Here is a 16,033-nt window from a genome sequence, read left to right on the forward strand (position 1 = left end):
CGCTATAGAAATGAAAAATTGTAGGAGGGTGGTGGCAGCGAGTCGTCCTCGAACAGTAACGTCAGTCTGAAGAACGCTCAAAACTCGGACAAGCACCGCTCAAATGCTTCGTCCGAGACCCATAGTGATAGTAGTGATAGTAGTAATAACAAAGCTGCCTGCGATGCGAAGTGTAGCAGGACGAATCTGGACTATCGAGAGAAATCGCGAACGGTGTTGCCTAAAGGGAATAGTTCGAAGAGCGAACAGGAGTCTGACTTAGAAAAGGATCCTTCCAGAAGACCATCTAAGGACGAGAGCTCTTCGTCGAGTAGCGACAGCCCGTCTGGTGACGAGTATCATGTTTATTATTATGATCCTAAAGCTGTGGTGAATGGCGGTTCGGGCAAAGACTCCAAGAATGGATCGCAATCAGCGTCCACTGCAAACGCGAGTACAGTGTTGGGCAATCTAATGAAAACAGAAGATCCATGGGATATCCTATTCGCCAGGGCTGAGGGACTCTACGCTCACGGCCACACGAGGGAAGCTTGTATTTTGGGTGTTCAACTCGGCGAGGAACTGTTGGCTAATCCACCAAATCTCATGATCGATGAACCTCCGGTGCCGTTAAAGGGGAAAAAGAAGAAGGTAGATTCATTGGAAAGACTTGGTTTTGTTTGTTCAATTCAGTAAGGCCCTGTTCCAATTGATCAGAGCTAGTAAGTGCGTAACGAATACAACGACAATGTTTTAGCAACAAGTAAACCCGGCGTCCCATCAGCTCACGTGCCTTGCGTCCGCCACCTTGGCCAAATGTTGCTTCCTGTGCACGGTCCTCGCGGAGAACCCGGAATACTACAACCTAGCGTTCAGGGTTGGCTTATTTGGCCTCGAGATGGCTAGACCACCTGCCAACACGAAACCGTTGGAGGTAAATTAATGTATTAATAAGATAGTTGACTAGTAAGTGAACTAGTAAGTGGATCTTTATGCGATACGAAGATGCAGAAATGCACATAATGCATATAACATACACAAAAATAAACATTTACGATGTGATTGATGTTGTAGGTTAAATTGGCTCATCAGGAAAGCGAGTTAGTTGGATTATTAAAGAAAATCCCACTTGGTCCAGCTGAATTGGCAATGGTTCGGCAAAGAGCGGAACAACTGAAAGACGGAGTACTAAGATCCAGAGGTCACGCGTTGCTTCCAATCATGTTGGCTAGCTTCATATTCGACGCTCTTAATACGTCAAGTACGCACTTTTTTTAAAAGCTTTTCTTCTCTGAAATTTGGTCGAGTAAAAAGATTTTGCGCGATTCGAATCGAGGATGAAGGATATCTTCTTTCAGACAAGAAAGAGTTAATGATTAAATAGTGTAGACGGAAGGTAAAAGATTGTGGAATGATTCGCAGGAGTAAAACACCTGTCCTCAGACGTTGACGAGAACCTTGGGTTCGACGCGGCCGTTGCTGCTCTGGGTTTGAAGGCGAATGTGAGCGAAGCTGATCATCCTCTTCTTTGCGAGGGAACTAGACGCCAGAGGTATTTCACAGTCATTAATTTTATATGTTTAATTTGATCGATCGGTTTTATTCTTTGAACTTTGTAACTAAAATAACAACTATTTGACTATTTCAGAGGAGATTTGGCCATCACATTGCTTGTTCACTACAAGGATGACCCTACGAAGGTAGCGAAAATCATGGATAAATTGTTGGATCGAGACGTTCATCAATTGATTAAGTCACCAATCCTTAGTAGCTATTATACCTCTAATCCTCCAACTAAGAGTGAGGTAAGAAAGACTCCTCGATTTATAACCTTCCAATAGAGAAGTTCGAGACTTGGGTTATACCTGTTTCAGATGACAAGATATCTTCATGACGAGGAGTGTTCTTCTCCCCTTGCTGGAATGGATGCTGGAAATGGTGATAGTGTCGTTGGTACCAGCAGCAGACCACATAGCAGTACCAGTGCAGAATTGGAAACTGGTATGAGTGCACTCACAGTTCAGACGCAGATCCTTCAACAATCTGTGCCAGCAAGAGCTAAAGAAACAAGGTCTGTAAATATTCATAAAAAGATTAAAGAATGCTACGAAGTTCTCAAGAATGCTACAATACTCTTTCAAATTCTATTATAGATACAAAAGTAAGAGAGTATATCCATCAATCCCCAACCAGCCATCAGAAGCAGGGGCACACTTTATGTGTGAGTTGGCAAAGACTGTTCTCACAAAAGCTGGTGGTAACAGTTCCACCTCTTTATTCACGCAAGCATCCACGAGTCAGAATCATCATGGACCACACAGAGCTCTGCACATGTGCGCTTTTCAACTTGGTCTCTACGCTCTTGGGCTTCATAACTGCGTCACTCCTAACTGGCTCAGTCGTACCTACTCCAGTCATGTATCCTGGATCACTGGTCAAGCGATGGAAATAGGAGCACCAGCGATCTCATTCCTAATCGAAAGTTGGGAGGGACATTTAACGCCTCCCGAAGCTGTTGGTATAGCCGATAAGTCGTCCAGGGGAAGCGATCCTAATATGGTTCGAGCAGCCGCAGAACTCGCTCTGTCTTGCTTACCACACGCTCACGCGCTCAACCCTAACGAAGTACAGAGGGCCATTTTGCAGGTATGCACTTTATAATTCTTATTAGACGTTAATTTACTTTTAATGAGAAAGTGTTTGATTATATTTTGGTCGTTTTATTATAGTGTAAGGAGCAAAGTGATCTGATGTTAGAGAAAGCTTGCATCACGGTGGAGAACACGGCAAAGGGAGGTGGTGTTTATCCAGAAGTATTGTTTCAAGTGGCCAAATATTGGTACGAACTGTATCTCAGGGTAAGTATCTTTAAGTAGTGAAATAGATATTTCATAAAAGAAGAATTGATTAATTTAATTTTGGTTCGTATATATAGCACACTCCTGGTGGAGAACAGCAAGATGATATGCCACACGATCCTCTTCAACTAGATCTTAACGGAGTGCTTCTGGTGGAACCTGGTCCTCCAGTGGACATGACCAGTGCGCAAATGATGCCTGGACCAGCTCAAGCGGTTGTTGTGACCAGCACACAACCTCCTCCTCAACCATATCCAACGCATCCAACTATAACCACGTTAGCGCCTTTAGGTGGGTTCTTCAATTCTTCTGTTCATTTTGTTTCCAGTATTTCACAGATTATATAAATTTTTATTATCTTTGTTTGATTCCAGGAGTTGGTATGCCATATGCAGTGAGTCCTTACAGTTTTGTGCATCCTCACCATTCAATTCCAACCTTTGGTGGACCGATGCCATCACATAGGGTAACTCTACCACCAGCACCACCACATATGCAAATGTATCATGCGGCATTTCCGCCTCATCCGGGTCATCCACAGCATCCGCAACATCCCCAACATCCCCAACTTCCTCAGCATCCACCACATCCGCCACATCCACAGCATCCGCAACATCCTCATCATCCGTCACAACCCGCGCAACCACCATCGCTGCCGCCATATTACACGCCGCAACCGCCACCACCACCGGGAACTCATCATTTGTTCACCATGCAACAGCCTATGCCAGTTAATGTAGGTATTCTTGCTACATTTCTCTTTTTATTTAATTTTAGAACAATATTCAAATTTAATGTGATATTATTAGGTTCAAGCTAGCGTTGCGGGACCTATTCCCGGGCAGAACAACATGCCTGGGTCTGCTCTAGTTCAGCCACAGCCTATAATATCCACTGTAAGAACTCAGCCCCAGGTAACTATATATTATTATGCGAAAAGTTAACCCGTAATAAATTTTTCGATCGGTGAATCTGGATTTGGTAGATTTGGCAAATTTCTAGATAATATTTAGAACATTTTAAAACCAATTACAAACAAATATACTTATATAAGTATGTTCTATTCATTTTTTGATAACTTTATCGATTTTTAGTATTCTTTCAGTATTTTGTCAACTGACAATTATTTAGTGTTTATTAACGTGATTTTTTAATCTATTCAATCATGCTTATTTGTTTCTATATCCAGGTTCATAGACAAAGCCAGCCCTTCAGTCAGCAACAGCTTCGTTCTCTAGTTGCTGCATACCGTGTGGGAATGTTAGCATTGGAAACTTTAGCTCGTCGCGTACACGACGACAGACCTCAGGCAAAATACGCGCGGAATCCACCTTATGGGGAAGATGTGAAATGGTTGTTAAGAGTGTCGAAGCGTCTCGGCACGCAATACCTTCATCAACTTTGTATTTGTACAGTGAACAGCATCGTTAGTCCCTTCGTTCTTCATGACGTTGCATTGGAAGCAGCGCTTTTTTTGGCTAGAAACAACCGGGCTCTTGTACTTCAACATTTGAGATCTGCTCTTTTGGCTCCTCTTGTCCTTAAGTGTCAACAAATGTTAGTTTCTTCAAGTTCTTACCAGTATAATATTTTTTACAGTACCATTAATGAAACTAGTTGAATAATGATATTTTCAATTATAAATTACAGGTATATTCAGTGTATGCATCAGAAGTTATACCACTTGACGGCAGGTGAGTATGAAGACTTCGTCAACGTAGTGTGCGCGGCTAGAGCAGCGTTTCACATCACTCCCGAGGGCCATGTTCAGTTCAAAGAGCGGCTTCAGTCCATTAAAAGGTATTATCTTACACCAGATCATTAAAGACTATCATTTAGAAAATTTTTGATCTTGACGACAGAGAATAGACTGTAGATGTTTATGCAAATTTATATTTCTATGAATACGATGAAAGAAATCTAAGCCTATGTGCATATCATAATTGCATTAATTATAGCATCTAATTGAGTTCAAGCTATTAAATTATTATATAGTAGTATTTTCATACGAAGACAAATATTTGATACACATGAAAATAAAATGTATAGTACTTGATAAAAAAATACGCTTCAGTAAAAAATTAGAGTATGTCTTCTGACTATTATATTATCTGTATTCTGTGCATGCTTGCAACTTTAAATTTACTATAAATTCTTGAACACCTGCAGTCTAGTAATCATAAAGCATAAATCCATAAAACTGATATTGGAAATATAATTTCATTTATAGATCTCAATCCTGTACCAAAGAACTGTGGGCACAAATCAACGCGGCACTACAACAGAACAGCAAATGACACAGAGCGGAGCCAGGCGTGACGTGGCTCACTTCCCTTCCTCACCCTCCACCACCTCCGCCTCCTCCTCCTCCTCCACCAACGACGACAACAACCCTCGTGCTTCAGCACCAGCATCCTTGTCATTCTCATTCACAAAGCGTCGTATGCGTTCACGGTCTGGCTACCCTCGATAAACTGGAACAGGATCTCCATAACGTGCATCATCGACGTACGACTGTCACGTCGGTGGCATCGATCTCGAACGACCATCGGACCATCAGAGCTAGGGACGGCCGATAATCGCATGTTTATCTTCGCCCATTTCAAGGAAGAGAAACCGGATCGATACCACCGAACGGGAAAAATATATATGACTTTTTGACCTTAGTTAATGTGTCTGATAGAGATTGAACGAAAGGAAAAACGAGAGAAAGAGCATGCGCGTGAGAGGAATTATGATGACTATATCTTTAATTAAGAGTGAAGTACGAATGTAAATGATAAAAAGAAAAAGAAAAGGAAATGACGCCATGTGTTTTGCAATTTAGCAATTTAGACGTCACCGACAGTTTCCTGGAAGATCGAGGAACGCAATGTAGTAGCATATTGAAAGCGTATCGTGTTGCGTACGTCGATCGCTAAAGGCACCACTTTTTTTCCTGCGTTTCGAAAGAATAAAATAAAGATAATTTAAAAAATTAAATAATTGGAGGACTGAAAAAGAAGTAGATATATAAGAAAAAGAAGGAAAAATGGAGAGGACGAAACGTGAAAGCATGATCAATGAATCAAAATTTCAGGTTTCGCCGGATGCGAGTAATTATTAATCAGGATTCTATCGAAGAATCATTGGTTCCATAACTCGCGGAAACCTATTTCTCTTTACTTTAGTTAAGACTCGATGAGAACGTCTTTAGTCTCGATTAGATAGGAAATTTTATTTTTCATTCATAGATAGGATGAATTATCTCGCGTTTTATTTTATTTTTGTAAACGAAATATAAGCAAATTTTTTAACTATCGATAAACGCATGTCTATTTATATAATGGAGAAATGACGTACAGTATCTTATTCTTTAATACATAAGAAAGTAATGAACTTTACTTAAATCATAAAAGAAAATGTCGATAAATGTTGCAATTTTGTATACAGAAGAGAAGATAATTTTTACTTTTCCAAAAATGGCGACCGACTTCGTCCATCATTATTCTAACATCATCACCACAGCACCTATCCTCTTTATTTCTTTTTTTTTTTTTTCTTCGCCCCTTGGTTTATGTATTTTGCTATTAAATATATTTTAGTTTCTCTATTTGAATTTTCTTCATTCGCTATTGTCTTTTATTTTTATTTTTTTTTTTTTTTTTATTATATTGTAGGCGTATATTATACACGTTTACAAACATCTCGTTTTTTTGTCATTGGCGACAATTTATAAACGAAAACATGATCTCTGTAATTTTTAAAGTAAAGTAATTTGAAGTATAAATAAAACAAAATTATAGCTGATATCGATGATTCGAACTTGAGCCACCTTTCCACATTGCACTTTGTTTTGCAAAGAAAATGAAAATTAAGAATTGCTAAATATGTACTTTGACACAGTATATTCCATTTCCGTTTATGTCGTTTTCAATGCATTCAGTTATTTTTCCTAATGAAATAAACGTTGTTTTTATCCATCCCGATATCCCATCATCAATCACGATGTTTAAACATAAATAGTTAGGCATAAAATAATTTAACGAAGAATAATACACACGTCTGTCTATTAAAAAAATTTATTACAATTAAAAAAAAAAAAAGAACTTTTATCGCAATTAATACACAGTTAAGTTGAAGTAATCTTTGGAAAATTTAACAACTTGAAATTTCAGAATTTTTGAAACTTCAATTAAATGACACGTTCTACAGAGTTCTACATTTGTTTTACGTTACGTGCTTTCCTTTCATAAAGACGTTGAATTATTAAGGAAAGGAGGATGTAAAAGAAGAAATTTTTAATTATTAAGAATTGCTGATTACATTTTTATAATCTAGGACAAGGATGATGTCGTCCTTCAATTCTTAATTAATATATCTTTTTTTAATAGTGCCGAGCGACTGAACGTACATGTCTGTAGATAGTAAGAGAAAAGAAAAAAAGAACTATGGAAACCATTATTACATTAAGTCGACGTATTCGTTTCATTCGAGGGAGAAAGCAAAACAGAATAATAGTAAATGGCACTGCCACTAATCTAACCGCAACGGTGGTTATGGAAAGAGCAATATTTAAGCGTTTTACGTGTTCTAGTGCGATACCACGAGCATCAAGAGTATAGTACTGTTTCGTGTTTCTACAGGGTTAAGGCTCTCAAAGAGAATCACTTGAAAAAATATCGATTCATCATTCGATAGTTCCTAATTTCTATTCGTCAAAAATCATCGAGCAGAATTTAACTTTTTAACTTACGAAACGTTAATAAAACACGTTAGGAAGAAAATAAAATATTTAGTTACAAAAAATTCGTTGAGATATTAAAAATGATTGAAATTACAATAATCTTTCAATTTCCTGTTTTCTCATTTCTAGTTATTTCGATGGTTTATCTCCACTGTTTGTTTGGTCGATTATAGTAACCTTCTTTGCTCTATTATTAGCGTAATCGTGGATTTTGAAAAAGTGTGAGATATGTTTTGTCGAAATCGTTTTCTCAATGCATCAACGATAATATTTTATCGACATTGAATTATTTCTTCCAGAACGCGAAAAATAGCGTTGAGATAAACAAAGACGATTCCGATGAAATCGTTTAATCGAGATCTGAATTTTTACTGTTTTCTTCGTCCTCGAACGGAAGAAACTGATAGACGAGCCTTAACTCTCGTAAATTCCATCCAATTCGAAACGGGCAGGTAACCGCAAATATTGTACAAATAATTCGTGTCACATTTATAGGTATGAATTACTTAAGATAGAGAGCGTTTTGCTCGTCATCCTTCGATATACGGGGTGGTTTGATATAAATTTTCATCGATCTAATCGAGTATTGATTATATTAGTAAATCGTTGAAAGGGAATGAGACTTCGCCATATTGCCCAGTAAATTATTTAGACAAATAAATTTATTAAATTATATCAATGTGACGTTACGTTGTTTAACATTCTGAAATTAAATATTATTTCTAATACAGACGCCTTTAAACTATAATTCTCATTGTCTATCGTACACGATACAATTCGAAATAATACTTCTCGTATAGTATTATTTTGAACATTATTTCATTCGATTGTGGGTTTAAATATCCGGTATAATTACAAGGGATAGTTCGATTTGATGCATTTTATTCGCCACGTTGTAGTTTCGAAGGCATACAAGTTGTATAAAACGCGTTATTTTCTATGCTTCGAATTTTCCGCTTCGTTTGATCGATCGAACGATCCCTCGAATGATCTCAAATCCACGAAGAATTTTAAATTATCGTAAAATGGAGGGTAATGAGACACGTGTGTATATTTCATTTACCGCCCTGTATGTACATAATATGAATACAAGCTACGATTGTACGGTGATCTATAGATGGTAAAATCGATCCATAAAATGAAGTAGCGTTTGCTCTAGGCCCACTTCCCAGCGTGTGTGCATAATGTGCATATTACGATATCGATTAATAGCGATTATCCATAGGCGTAAACAACCTCACTAGCCTACTTAGCATTTAGAACGATTCTAGCGATTAACAATCCCATTTTTTCACTCAGACGAAACGCGAAACTTTGATCAGTCGCTGGAAGCATCCTTTCAAGGATCGATTGTAAAAGAAAACGGAGAAAGAGATCCCAAACTCGAACGTAGAACCGCTAGATTCCCTTTGCTCCCTAAAGCGTGATGTTTTTTCGAGTGAAACTTAGGTTAGAATAAACCAAATTGAAATACTATGAACGGTTTGTGGAAATATTTCAAATATTGTTGTCTCGAATGATGGTAAGTCAACTCTAATCATTAAAGTCGAAACGAGTTAGTAATAATCACGTAGATTTCATTTGATCCATCATACAAGTCGATTATGTTTCTTTTTTGATCAAGTTGTTCGTTATCGTCGGGTTGTTTTCGACGATTATTATCGATATTCATTTGACGAGTAAACTTTATGGTTGGAAAACATCAAAATAGAAAAAACACTCACGTTTCTACATGAAAGTGCGAAAAAGTTGGGACCTAACTTCTCTTGGCGTCCCATGTTCAGTAGATGTTCTATGGTTCACCAACTTATGGAAAAACTTTTACAAGTCAGACGTGTTAATATCAAAATTTAATAATTTAACAAATTCCATTCAACTCACATTGTCAAAAAATAAATTTCCCCACCGTCATCGGCCCATATTTATATTTAAAGAAAGAAGATTTAGGTGTTCTTAGAACATTTTCTGAACATTATTCTGTATTACATTATCCTACTCCGTATCTCTCAGTTTTAGACGAAAAGCCGCGAAAAAAAAAAGAAAAGATGCAGAAGAAAGAAGATATATGAGGCGATAAAGTATCTATTTTTGCACTTGACTGAAAAATGCTGAAGAAAATTGCGAAGAAAAAAAAAAAAGAAAAGAAGAAGATGAAAAAATAAGTTTCCTCTCGATTCGAAATATTTAGTCATTCGATAGAAATTAAAGATTCTCCGTGACCCGATCTTCTATGAACAAAAGGTACATACTTGCATATATTTATACGTAGAAATAACAAAAAAAAAAGAGAGAGAGAGAGAGAGAGAAGAAGAAAATAAAAACGCGAAGACGCAGGATAATGAATAGAAAATAAAATCAATGTCTGTAAATAATCGCAGATCGTTCTTTTTCGCGCGCGGACAAATCGACAGAACATTTTTTTGTATCGCTAATCGCGCAGATAATTAAGGAATAATCGCTGTAGACCAACGCTACCGGCATCGATCCTCGATCGAGGTCGTGGCGTGACTTTAGAATTTTTGTCTAGCTGTTATTGCAATTCGAGTTGCACTATAAGCTTAGTAGAAACACAAGGTCCGACGCGTGACGTCATAATTATGTATGCATAAATGAAACAGAGTGAAGTCGAATTCATTGGAAAAAGAAGGAGAAATCCTTCCGATTTTAAGAAAAAGATTAATGGATTTAGTCGACAGCTATAAGATTGTACATATACGTTTACGGCCACATTACACTAATTATAAGTATAACGAGTTACTTAAAAAGCGTGTGCAGAAAGAAATTAGTCGAAGGTTAAACAACCTCGAAGATAAGATCTCCATGAGTATTTCTTTCTTTAAAATAGTCTACCGAGCGAGATGAAAAATAGAAACATAAAAAAAGCCAAGATGGAGTATAACGATATGGATCGTTCTATTTAATGTTTTTCATCTCTTTCGGATGATCGATAAGAGAAAGGAGAACGTGCCCGCTGTTTCATTGAACTTTGTGCGTTGAGTTCGTACATATATTGTAAATTGAGCGAAGAAGTGAGAATGATAGGGCTTTTGGAATTCTCAGTAACGTTTAGACTCGCGAATAGTAGGTTATGCGATTCTGTGTTCAATCAAGGGAAATATTCGAGGTTAGGATATTGTCTCGACAGGTTCTTGTGAATGCAATTTTTGGAGGCGCATAGATATTCAGAAAGATAAGAAAAAAGAAAACACTGAATAACGCTCCATCGAGTGTACTCCGATGTAATTTCGAGTAATCGTAGTGTTTGCTTTTAAGGTGAAAAAGAATAAGTTCTACAGCCTGCGAAGTTGCGTTACGATATAGTATCGATCATTCCATTGAATCTGTCGCGAGTGAAATTTTGCTCTTCGCTGTTGATCAGATTCCATGATAATTATATAGTGTTCATATTCTATTTGTAAAATTTCCTTCTGACTTGCATTCATCGGACAGGAAATACTGTACACTATAAGCGCGTGTCATCTTTTCGATTTCCATAAACCGACTTACCACAAGGATATAATAAAGATGAAAATTAATTAACGCAACCTCGAGGAACATTTTTTTAGCAGAATATATAAGTACGAATAAAAGAATTCTATAAAGCAAGTCATTTGGTTTCGCTGTACTTGATTAACATAGATAATCAATATATTATAACGTCTACTAAATAAATTTCGATTTCTAATTGCGTCCTTTGTCTGTTATCTTTCTATTGTATCGATCCATTGAAATACAATTTCTGATTTCACAGGTTAATCTTCATTTTCTCCTTTGCAACGATCCTGATTTTATCCTTTATTTTTCTCGATGCTTATTAATCAATGTTATTTATTAAACAATGATCGTAATATGATAAAAGTCACGTACATGAATATGTTACACTGTGTAGTTTAGAAATTTATTTAAAAATAAAATAGTTGTTGTTAGAATTTAATCTTAACTTTAATCAAAATTGGCTAGACAAAAACAATTAGGCTCGTTACTTGTCGAGGATAGTCAGCTCATTCACATTCGGCGCGTAAAATCGGCGAAGCACGCATGGGAGGTCCTAAGAAACTATCATTAGAATGCATCATTATCAAATAAAGTATTCCTGCTCAAGGATATATGTCGAATGAACTTAGCTGAAGACGGAAATTTGGAAGAACACAACAGAAATGTTAAACATGTTTGATCAGCTAACAGCATTAGGAAAACCCTTGGACGATTTGTAAGAAGTCCGGGCACATGAAGAAGGATTGCCGTAAATCATGGAAAATCATATGGAAAACAAAGAAAAATAAAGTGAATAAGGTGATGGAATATAAGTCTGATGAAGAACAGCAAGCTTTTACGAGTACAGAATATAAGGTATTTGAAAAAATTTCCCAGGAAGTTTGAAGAATAGAAACCTATAGATGTATGGATTATTGACCCAGGGGCTACGAGCCACATGACGGCAAATAGAAATTTTTCAATAGTTCCAATCTTGATGAAAAAGGTTTTGTACTTCTACCAAATGAAGCTAGGGCAGTTCAAGTAAAAGGTAAAGGATTAGGCATCATAAAGCTAACAATCAACAATTCTTCCATTGTTAATTATATCACTCGCTTATACACATCAGGTTCTGTAGTTCTGTTTAATAAACATCACTGAATATTATTTTAACATAGACATTGTGTCTTCCACAGATTATTAATCTTAACTTTAAGATTAAATTCTAACAGTTGTCATTCATCTTTGTTCGATATTCTGGGCTAGAAAGAATGTAATCCATAGGAACCTTAGGTCCCGTATTAAAATTCTACGGATTTTACCCAATAACCATAGCAGAATATAACGTTAAAGAAAGATAAAAGCCCTAAGTCCTCGACCGTTAGAGGTAACTGTTAACGAATAACAAAAGAATAAGCGTTTAAAGGCTTAATGAGATTATTGCTTAATGAGGTTCCTTGGTAATAGGAAAATCAGAATTTCTTGGTTTTATAATTATAAAAGTATAATGGTATAAATATGTAAAAAAATAAAAATATAAATTTATAAAGATATAAACGCATAAAAATATAAATCAATAAAAAGATGAAAACATAAATCCGAAATATGAGCGAAATTCTGACTTGGTATATAAAATTTCGTAGGTAATGAACGGCGGATATAGAATTATAGAATTTTTCAGCATATACTGCTGTTTAAAAATTATTCATTAAACTCATATTGAAAGGTGTAATGGTTTTAATAATTTTAATTTTTAATATAAAGTTACAATTAATTGTCAATTGCTTTCTTAAAAATGAAAATAGTATCAATTATACTTCTTCAGATGTAATAAATATAAGAACATAAATTTTCTATCACTATTGATATAATGGATGAATCAGCTTTTGTGATTAGATTAAACAAAATTCAAAATTTTCATTTCAAAGTATAAAGAATACCGGTATATTTATTATTTATTTCAAGTAGCCATCGAAGCAGTCGTGGCCGAGTGGTTAAGGCGTCTGACTAGAAATCAGATTCCCTCTGGGAGCGTAGGTTCGAGTCCTACCGACTGCGATCGTAGAAATTCACTTTTTTTTCTTTTTTAAACTTATTTGTTGCTTATTTTTATTATTTGTAAGCAATTGTTTAATTCGTACAATATTAATTACGATAATTACCAATTACATCCACTTGTTAATTGAACATTTTATCTCAAGTAAATCACTTTATGCATGGCTTTAAAAGTGCGCGTTTTTTTTTTATTCAAAAATAACCTTATCAGTTGACAGTTATATCAGGCCTGAAGATAATTTATTCAGTGAATTGTACAATTCCATAATGGTAATATACCCGAGCAAGAGAATCCACGGTTGTGAACAATTGAACTCCCTGTCAACTAGCTATTCCCCTAACTATCAGTCTCTGCTATGCGTTATCAATAAATTGAAGCGTTATTGAAAGATTATGGTATGATGTAATCGTGCTGTAACATCCTGATAGGATGATATAATCCTATTGTCACCAGTTGAAGCTTTCCGTGAACTTACGACCGATAAATTCATCACGCATTAATTAAGAACTATATTCACATTCTGAGAACGTTAGGAATTATATGGAATTAATTTAAATTCCATATAATTAAATCTAAGATTTTAAAATCGAAAGACATCTATCAAACTGAATATCATAAATTCAGCTTTCTAACGGTTTTACGATCTTTCGAAATATTCTATAAATGTTTAATATCCATTTTTCCCAACTCTAAAAACACGCAACCCTTTCACGCGGTTCATTGCGAGTTCATTCCGCTTTCGATCATCCGTATCTTCGAAAAACGTGTTATCAATGAACAGATAGTCCGAGTGATCTTTGACGCAGGCTGAACGTAGAATCTCGCCGGGGAACGCGTCGTTTAAGCAATGAAATCTTGCGAAACAATTTGCAATTTGCATGCCATCTAGAAATCAACGCGAAACGAGTCTTTGAACATTCGTACCGGATACCAGCTCGTGATATCCATTGATAAATGATGAATATACCTTGTCACTTTCAATTAATCGATCGTATGTTTGTAAAATATTTCACAATTGCAAAGGAACAATTTGTTCGTTAATAAGAAACATACTCAGAGTATCCTTTCTTACTCGATGTTCGTTGACCACGTTTTAATTCCCTTGGGAAATTTACACAATTATTTAATCATCGTTCAGCGACGTAAGTTATGATAGCAAACGTTTGTTTTTAGAGACGCTTAGATTATTTATCAGTGGCCTAGTTTGGAGAATTCTTTAGTCAAACATAATAACGATTCACAGCGGAAATTATATATTCTTGTGTTATTCTAATATAGCGAAGCACATTTGTATACTAATTCTTCTGCTAAATATTAAGTTGATCGAAAAGTGTCTTTCTTTTACAACGATGCATCTTTATACAAGCATGAAACCTAATCTGTCGAACGTTGTGATCTTTATTTTGATAGAACAAAATAGACCATACGTAATTCGATAAAATAATACAAAACGAAAAATATTGTGTATCCATTATTTCCTTATAAAACGAAAGAAACTTTTCCTAATAAAAATACTTTAAACGAGGAATAGTTAGGAGTCGCTCATTTTAGATTGATGGGATACTTCTCATTAAACATGTACTCATATCTGTTTTGGTTACATGAATAATAATTAACCAGAAAATGTTTATCATTTCCAACTGAAAATTTAAAATCGATGTTCTTGTAAATTGCTCGAAAGAGACTAGAAAATAACGGTAGAAAAAAAAGTATTTTTATTACGAAGATAACTATTTCTAAGATTAAGTCACTATCGAACTTTTGAAGGCTAGAGAAGATTTTTGAAAATTGCATCGATAAACGGCGACAATTTAATCACAAGTATCGCGTTTCTTTTTCCGCTTCCGTCGGCGTTCACACACAAGGGACTTTTATCGAGTTACGTGCGTTCCTATTTACAATGAACGAAGCAGTGGAGGCTGGTCACGGCAGTTATCAGCGGATTAGCTGCGTGATACCTGCAATCATGCATGTAACACTATCGTCCACGTGCAGCACGTGTCGCCGTCCGCATTCTTCCTCGTGTTGTCGCGTCATTATATGCGATCGTCGTTCATCACGTGCGTGAATCTCCATGATCATACGATATTCCATCTTATGGTTGCAGTTCCATTTTACTGTTGAAGATATCGAAAAACGTGAGAAAAGTCAACCGATTTTTTTCTTAGCAAAATTGCATACCGATGACGTTTCGCTATTGATGTTTCTTCAAGATTTTATTAACTTTTTATGTGATTTAATATGTTTAATATGTATAATAATTTTTTTTTAAACGGGCAGTTCCGAAGAATTTTATTCCAAATTTTGATTTATTATATTTTATTATTATATATTGTCTTGTGTTAATTGTAAATTGTAATTGTCAGGATCAGATAGATAAAAATTTACGTAGATCGATAACAGTGGCATCAATACGATTTCGATCGACGCGTCAATAATATTTCTATGAAGATACCTTTGACGTGCCATATTCAAGATGAAAAATGCCACCTATTAATTTTCTCTTAACATGTACTGCTATTGCATTCAAATTTGTCCCGATACATTTGCATTCTAATTTTCTTCTAGAACGTATGTTGCGTACACATGTTGCACGACCTGCGTAAGTCTGCGAATTTCAAACAGACAGATCGCGAATTACGAATTGTGGCGTGTAGATAAGACTAACGATTAAAAAACAAGCGCATCGATAATCGTGTGAACGACGGAAAGTTTCCGAGATGTGAGTAGAAGCAGGCGATTCGTCAAAGTGTAACACGAGAGAGACTTTCGAAAAAATGCATTCGCTCGATATTGACGTCGAGATTTTTCACATTGTTATACAACGTCTTGCTATAAGTTTACCAGTTGAACAAATTTGAAGATATCTTTATCTAAAGTACAAAAAATCCAATCGAAAGCGATACTAATTATAAGTCGATCGATCGTACATTTTTATTC

General features: G+C 35.9%; 2 protein-coding genes and 1 non-coding gene across 3 annotated transcripts in view; 2 read left to right on the forward strand and 1 right to left on the reverse strand.

Moving 5' to 3' along the window:
• Rps14 (ribosomal protein S14) overlaps positions 1–6,959 on the reverse strand; it is a 110,222-nt gene extending 103,263 nt beyond the window's left edge. The window contains exon 1 of the mRNA XM_072009282.1: positions 6,947–6,959. The gene's annotated coding sequence lies outside the window, so the exon portion shown is untranslated. The remainder of the gene's footprint in view (positions 1–6,946) is intronic.
• The window catches only part of Dora (zinc finger SWIM domain-containing dorado), a gene marked incomplete at its 5' end in the record, with an annotated part of 106,562 nt that extends 95,243 nt beyond the window's left edge, over positions 1–11,319 (forward strand). The window contains 14 exons of the mRNA XM_072008227.1: positions 25–630; positions 737–913; positions 1,054–1,240; positions 1,402–1,531; positions 1,628–1,784; positions 1,854–2,050; positions 2,133–2,625; positions 2,709–2,837; positions 2,915–3,128; positions 3,212–3,573; positions 3,647–3,751; positions 4,027–4,394; positions 4,488–4,637; positions 5,068–11,319. Coding sequence (XP_071864328.1) covers positions 25–630; positions 737–913; positions 1,054–1,240; positions 1,402–1,531; positions 1,628–1,784; positions 1,854–2,050; positions 2,133–2,625; positions 2,709–2,837; positions 2,915–3,128; positions 3,212–3,573; positions 3,647–3,751; positions 4,027–4,394; positions 4,488–4,637; positions 5,068–5,134 — 3,342 coding nt within the window. The remainder of the gene's footprint in view (positions 1–24; positions 631–736; positions 914–1,053; positions 1,241–1,401; positions 1,532–1,627; positions 1,785–1,853; positions 2,051–2,132; positions 2,626–2,708; positions 2,838–2,914; positions 3,129–3,211; positions 3,574–3,646; positions 3,752–4,026; positions 4,395–4,487; positions 4,638–5,067) is intronic.
• A 1,694-nt stretch (positions 11,320–13,013) lies between these two features.
• On the forward strand, positions 13,014–13,095 carry Trnas-aga (transfer RNA serine (anticodon AGA)). Its single transcript has one exon. It is a non-coding gene; the product is annotated as a tRNA-Ser (tRNA).
• The last annotated feature ends 2,938 nt before the right edge of the window (positions 13,096–16,033 follow it).

The sequence above is a fragment of the Bombus fervidus genome, chromosome 8, assembly GCF_041682495.2.
Source record: "Bombus fervidus isolate BK054 chromosome 8, iyBomFerv1, whole genome shotgun sequence".
NCBI lineage: Eukaryota > Metazoa > Arthropoda > Insecta > Hymenoptera > Apidae > Bombus > Bombus fervidus.